Here is a 7190-nt window from a genome sequence, read left to right as displayed (position 1 = left end):
TCTAGATATTAATTATCACATATTACCTCCTATGAAGTAATAGGACACATATAGAAAATTTCTTCCTATTAGATCTAATATGCATGCATAATCTAACTTTCCTATATGTTATACATGATGAGATCTAGAGTTTTTATATAACTTACACAATGGTACATATGCGTCCTGCACACACGCAGACATGTTTTATAAATTATAAGTGTAGTTGTAATTAGAACTAATACAAAAATCTTTGTCTTTATACTACGTGTTACATTTTAAATGAGACAAGGTAGGTCTAATTTATTTTTTAATTAATTAATGTAACATATCTTTATGAACATAATTTCTTCTTTTTCATAAAAAAGTGATAACCGAGTTGCATATATTAATGTGCTATTAGGAAAAAATAATTATGCACATATAGGGATTTAAAATATAAATATATAACACACACATAGATAAAATAAAAACTCATAAAAAATAAGGATATTGTCATTACCCATAATGGATTGTAAACATATAAAAGGAAGGATATTGTTGTGAGCATGAATAAAGAAGCAGGACATGCACGCCTGTGCTTATGCATGCCATGATGAGAGGGATTTGAGAATATATTCCATTTTTGAGGTCACTTAATCAATAAATTAATTAAACAATTCTCAAAAATCAATGGCTCGGATTTATTTGAGATATTACCTCCTATTAAGTAAAGAGAGTACCATAGCATTGCCCTAATGAAAAACATGCTTTGGCATGATCACGAAAAAAGGAGGACATACAACAGTTTCAGTTGGCATCTAGATCAGTTTTTTTAGAGATCTTTAGCTTGCTATGGTTGGTCTCTTGTTTGTAGTCTCCAGTTTATGCCCTCCCCTCTTAGTTGTATATAGGTTGGTTTGGTGTGATCCAGATAGGGGCGGTAATAAGGGGATTATTCTTGTAGTTCGGTTTTCCTTTCTTTTTGTTTTTTCCTTGTCTAATAAAAATACCAACAAACCTTTTGCCATCCTTTCTAAAAAAACAAATAAGGTTCGCACCACACAATGCTAGTTAGGGCAGATTTGCACACGTCAGCAACAGGAGACAGATAGATGGCGCTTTTCTTGATGGTCGATCTTCCCAGCACCATTCCAATGAACGCGTATATATGAAGCGCACATGAAGGATGGAAGAAACGAGATCTCATATTAACCCCATAGCAATTATGTTTGCAAAAAAAAAAAACACAGCAAATTCTACGCTCGAGGGGGTGACACAGCAGAATCGATTCCGCCCTCCCTTTTCACCAGCAGCCGTTGCTATCATACAGCGGGATAATCTATAAGCATCATGCATCAAGATCTGCCTGGACCTATGGTCCTATGCACAACAACCATATATACCCGGTCCGTTGTGCACATGAACTACAGTTGCACTTCCCTTATCAATCAACGTATTTCTTTAGGGACGGGACCATTCATGACGTGTTGTGTAAATTTTTGTCATTTCGAGATCGTAGCACCCTGCACAAAATTTCGGGACCATTTTGAGAATTTTTAGTTCTGAATTGCTCATTCATTCCACAAACAGCCATCTAATAAACAAGGCCTGTATTTACCATTTCCCTTCAAAACTCAGATTGACAATTGGGATCGGAGGTGAACGCTATCGTAGGGTCCAAGAGCAACTCTAACCGCCATCCCTCCTCGGCTCCTCCCCATCCTTTTTTTTTTGCAAATTTAAGAAACACACTGTCCAATTGTTTCTTATCCTTCCTCCCTATCTTTGCCAAGTTTGCAAAAATTCTCCTCCACGGCGCATATATGCGCGCACATCGTGACTCCGTATCTAGCACCGGGTGTGCCGCCGCTAGACTTCCCGTGCCACCACAAGTTTAGTATCGTGACTATCTCTTTGTTGTTGAATGAACGAGAGGCTAATCTTTTGACCTTGATGAACACAATACAAGTGGAGATGTGCCGGCGAGCTCGTGGAGGCCGTCTCAGAAGATGATTGCCAAGGGTGACATGGATGGCCACCTACGAGCTTCTCAACGTTGTCTAGGAGATCCTGCTGCGGCAGCGCTGGCGCAAGATCTCCTAGAGTTCGCGGCGTGCGTGCGACAGTGGATCGGCCAAGGACGACGTGGATGGCTGGCGCGCCGTAGTTTGAGGAGTTGCATCTCGGCGTGCGGCGCCAGATCCACTAGCACCCGGAGCTCGCGCGGACGGGTGTCGTGGGCACAGTCGTCGGCGCCGCCCCGGCGGCTAGGTCCTGGTTGCCGGCTTGGACTTCCGCGCGACCACGATATCACGCTATTTCGCGATGGCAACGGTTCTTCCCGTAGCAAACAACAAGATCGTGGACCTAACTTTTCATTTGGCAAGTCAATTATATGATACTATTGGAGATTGACTTTTTTTTTCTTTGCCAAAACATTTAGGAAGTTGCCAAAAACCAAGATTTAGAAAGAACTGTTGGAGTTGCTTTAACACTCTATGGTTAGTTGGTGAAGAGCGGCATGTAATGATGATGGTAGTTGCCATGAAAGGTGAATGAGAAGACGGCGTGCAACAACGACAATACCCACCGTAGATACATACATAAGACCACGACCAAACAGTGATATCTATTTTAGGTGGCGAGCAAGGGACAAGAGAAGCGAAGTAGGAAAGCATTTGTGACGCCACTGTAGCTCAAGGAAATGTAAAATCAAATTTACATTTTTCTGGTCACTTTTTTTCGTGAACAGACTCTTTAGCTCGTGTTTTTTTATGACAACCAATGTTTTTAAGTCGTCCGATTGATCGTGATTAATCGTTCAGATTGGTTCGAGGTAAATAATTAGGGGTATTGTCAACATGTAAAAGTCATCCAATTAAGGCCTTGTTTGGATGTTGTTGGATTCACTTCAATCCATATGTGTTGATGTGGGTTGGGGTGGAATTTAGTTCAAGTACCACACCAATCCACCTCAGCATATGTGGATTGATGTGAATGCGACTACATCCACCTTATTATCGTCTTGGTCAGTCCGGTCGAGAAGACGACCTGAAAAACATAGATGACAACTAGGAGATGTGTCTATTGAAAGAGGTTAGATCCAGATTTAATGATGGAAAAAAAATCAGCCAAGTGATATATAGCCTAACCAGTACCGCTGGTGCTGGGTGCAGCGGTGCACAGAACAGAGCACGGAAGGCTCTGTTAAAAAAACTGTCGGCCTGTGTTTGGGAACGCGAGAAAAGGGCAGGAGGAAGAAGGCGCCAACGAGCGCAGCGGCGTTGCCACCACCGGCAACGAACCACATCAGTGCACATTCAAAAGCGGCAAGAGCAGATCAGATTCTTCCCGCACAAAGCTGAGAGCTTCCACGTCAAGAAAGACACCAACTTCTTCTCTTCCTCTGCGCGTCTCTCACTCTAGCACAGATTCTCCCTCCCTCCCTCTCCAAAGCACACTACTACGTACTAGCTCTCCCCGAAAAGCAAAAGGGGAGCTACCACTTGATCGCTCCACCACCCCACGCCGACCGATCATAAGGGAACCGTATTCCCTTCGCCGTCGCCTTCTCGCTTTCTTTTCCACACCGTCGCCTAGCTCACCAGTCACCACCCTCCCCTGCTTGCTTCCGCCCATGGCGGCCGGCGGTGGCGGTGGCGGCCCTCCGCCCCCGGGGCCGCCGCCGATGGTCCGGAGGCTGGCCGTCGAGGTGGTGGACGCGCGCGACCTCGTGCCCAAGGACGGCCTCGGCACGTCCAGCGCCTTCGCGGTCGTCGACTTCGACGGTCAGCGGAAGCGCACGCGCACCGTGCCGCGGGACCTCAGCCCGCAGTGGCACGAGCGCCTCGAGTTCGTCGTGCATGACCCGCCCAACATGCACGCCGAGGCGCTCGACATCTCGCTCTACCACGACCGCCGCTTCAACCCCTCCGGCGGCGGCGGCGGGGGCAGCCGCAAGAACCACTTCCTCGGCCGCGTCCACATCTACGGCTCCCAGTTCTCGCGACGCGGCGAGGAGGGCATCGTCTACTTCCCGCTCGAGAAGCGTAGCCTCATCAGCTGGATCCGCGGCGAGATTGGACTCAAGATTTACTACTACGACGAGCCTGCAGTAATGCCGCCGCCTCCGGAAGAGAAGCCGCCGGAGCAGGCCGACAACGCGCCGCCGCCGGAGGTCCCACCGGAAGCGCCGAGAGAGCTCCCGGATATGCCCGCGCCGACTGAGGCCGCCGTCGAAGTGCAGCAGCCGGCGGCGCAACCTCCGATCATTATCGTGGAGGAAGCGCCCATGCACCCACCAATGATGATGCCGCCGCCGATGCACGGGCCCCACGGTCCCATGATGCCGCCACCGATGCACGGCCCCCACGGTCCCATGATGCCGCCGCCGGTACACGGGGCACACGGGCCAATGACGCCGCCGCCGCAGCCGGAGCCAGAGTCCGCGCCGGAACCGGAATCCGGCGACCAGTACCCTCCCGAGGTGCGCAAGACGCGGATGGCCACGGAGCGCGTCCGCGTCGTGCGCCACCCGAGCGGCGGCTTGGGCCCGGATTACTACGCGCCGTCTCCCCGCGTCATCCCCGGCCGGTTCGTGTCCACCGGCGAGTCCGTGGAGCCCGTGCAGTCGTCGTCGTACGACCTGGTGGAGCCGATGCGCTACCTCTTCGTGCGCGTCGTGCGGGTGCGCGGCATACGCGCCTGCGAGGGCCCCTACGTCAAGGTCCAGGCCGGCCCGCACTCGCTCCGGTCGCGGCCCGGCCGCGACGTCTCCGGCACCGGCAACCCCGAATGGAACCAGGTGTTCGCCATCAGCCACGCCAGGCCGGAGCCCACGCTGGAGATCTCCGTGTGGGACGGAGGCGCGCCCTCCCCTGCCGAAGCCTTCCTCGGCGGCGTGTGCTTCGACCTCTCCGACGTGCCCGTCCGCGACCAGCCCGATGGCCCGCTGGCGCCGCAGTGGTACAGGCTCGAGGGCGGCGAGCCGGGCATGGTGACGGGGGACATCATGGTGGCGGTGTGGATCGGCACGCAGGCGGACGACGCGTTCCCGGAGGCGTGGAACACCGACGCGCCGTACGCCGCGTACACGCGCTCCAAGGTGTACCAGTCGCCCAAGCTCTGGTACCTCCGGGCGTCGGTCATCGAGGCGCAGGACCTGCGCGTCCCGGCGCCGCCGCCGGGGCTGCCGTTCGACGTGCGCGTCAAGATACAGCTCGGCTTCCAGTCGGCGCGGACGCGCCGGTCGGTGGCAAGCAGCAGCGGCTCCGCGTTCGCGTGGTCCGAAGACCTCATGTTCGTCGCGTCGGAGCCGCTCGACGACAGCCTCATCGTACTAGTGGAGGATCGGTCCATGATCAAGGAGCCCGCGCTCCTGGGGCACGCCACCATCCCGGTGACCACCATAGAGCAGCGCCTCGACGAGCGGCAGATCGTCGCGTCGAGATGGTTCACCCTCGAAGGCGGGACGTCAGGCATCGGCATGATGCCGCCCGGCAACGCCGGCGGCCCGCCGGCTTTCTACTCCGGGCGGCTGCACCTTCGGCTCTGCCTGGAAGGCGGGTACCACGTGCTCGACGAGGCGGCGCACGTGTGCAGCGACTACCGGCCGACGGCGAAGCAGCTGTGGAAGCCGCCGGTGGGCGTGCTGGAGCTCGGCATCATCGGAGCGTGCGGCCTGCTGCCGATGAAGACCAAGGGAGGCGCCAAGGGGTCGACGGACGCCTACTGCGTGGCCAAGTACGGCAAGAAGTGGGTGCGCACGCGGACCATCACCGACAGCCTGAACCCACGGTGGAACGAGCAGTACACGTGGCAGGTGTACGACCCGTGCACCGTGCTCACGGTCGCCGTGTTCGACAACTGGCGCATGTTCGCCGGCCCCGGCGCCGGCGACGAGCGGCAGGACTACCGCATCGGGAAGGTGCGGGTGCGCGTGTCGACGCTGGAGAGCAACCGGGCGTACACGGCGTCGTACCCGCTGCTGGTGCTGCTGCGGTCGGGGCTGAAGAAGATGGGCGAGGTGCAGCTCGCCGTGCGGTTCTCATCTCCGGCGCAGCTCCCGGACACGTGGGCCACGTACACGACGCCGCTGCTGCCGCGCATGCACTACCTGCGGCCGATCGGCGTCGCGCAGCAGGAGGCGCTCCGGGGCGCCGCCGTGCGCACCGTGGCCACGTGGCTGGCGCGCTCGGAGCCGCCGCTGGGGCCGGAGGTGGTCAAGTACATGCTCGACGCGGACGCGCACACGTGGAGCGTGCGCCGCGCCAAGGCCAACTGGTTCCGCATCATGGGGGTGCTCGCCTGGGCCGTGGGGCTGGCGCGGTGGCTGGACGGCGTGCAGCGGTGGCGCAACCCGTCGACGACCGTGCTGGTCCACGCGCTCTACCTCGTCCTGGTGTGGTACCCGGAGCTGGTGGTGCCCACGGCGTCGCTGTACGTGTTCATGATCGGCGTGTGGTACTACCGGTTCCGGCCGCGGGGCCCCGCCGGCATGGACGCGCGGCTGTCGCAGGCAGACACGGTGGACGGCGACGAGCTGGAGGAGGAGTTCGACCCGGTGCCGCCGCCGGAGGTCCTCCGGCTGCGGTACGAGCGGCTGCGCACGCTGGCGGGGCGGGTGCAGCGCGTCATGGGCGACGTGGCGGCGCAGGGCGAGCGGCTGCAGGCGCTGGTGAGCTGGCGGGACCCGCGCGCCAGCCGGATCTTCGTGGGCGTCAGCTTCGCCGTGGCCGTCGCGCTGTACGCCATGCCGCCCAAGATGGTGGCCGTGGCCAGCGGGTTCTACTACCTGCGCCACCCGATGTTCCGGGACCCTATGCCCCCGCCGGCGGTCAACTTCTTCCGCCGCCTGCCGAGCCTGTCCGACAGGTTGCTCTGAAATCTGAGAGACTTTCCGAGTTTTTTATTATTTCTCTCTTTCTCTCTCTTCCACACCACGATTATATTCTCCTATTCGTTGTAACAATAACGACCTGTGCAAACCAGTGTATCGGATCGAAAAGGTTAGAAACAAAAATTTTCAGATTGGTGTATTCATAAGCAAATATATAGATAGTGGTACATCCCAAAAGGGACATATAGAGATAGTAATTTAGCTGTCATGGCAATCTGGTACATACGTTCAGCATCGTTCAGTGTACATCTCAATCTCATTAGAAATCCGTTGAGCTTAGGCAAAGCTGATTTCATACGGCTATCCATTGTCAGGCATCAACTGTCTTGCT

General features: G+C 55.5%; 1 protein-coding gene across 1 annotated transcript; it reads left to right on the top strand.

The window, feature by feature from the left end:
- LOC8082451 (protein QUIRKY) lies at positions 2950-7056 on the top strand. Its single transcript, XM_002458016.2, has one exon. It carries the CDS (start codon positions 3599-3601, stop codon positions 6842-6844), a length of 3246 nt encoding a protein of 1081 aa, XP_002458061.1. The 5' UTR covers positions 2950-3598; the 3' UTR covers positions 6845-7056.

This window comes from Sorghum bicolor, chromosome 3, assembly GCF_000003195.3.
Source record: "Sorghum bicolor cultivar BTx623 chromosome 3, Sorghum_bicolor_NCBIv3, whole genome shotgun sequence".
Classification (NCBI taxonomy): domain Eukaryota; kingdom Viridiplantae; phylum Streptophyta; class Magnoliopsida; order Poales; family Poaceae; genus Sorghum; species Sorghum bicolor.
This window is presented reverse-complemented; position numbering and strand designations above follow the sequence as displayed.

What these genes read in the sequence shown, in the direction of transcription:
- LOC8082451 (XM_002458016.2), top strand. Translation starts at nt 3,599, where the DNA reads ATGGCGGCCGGCGGTGGCGGTGGCGGCCCTCCGCCCCCGGGGCCGCCG.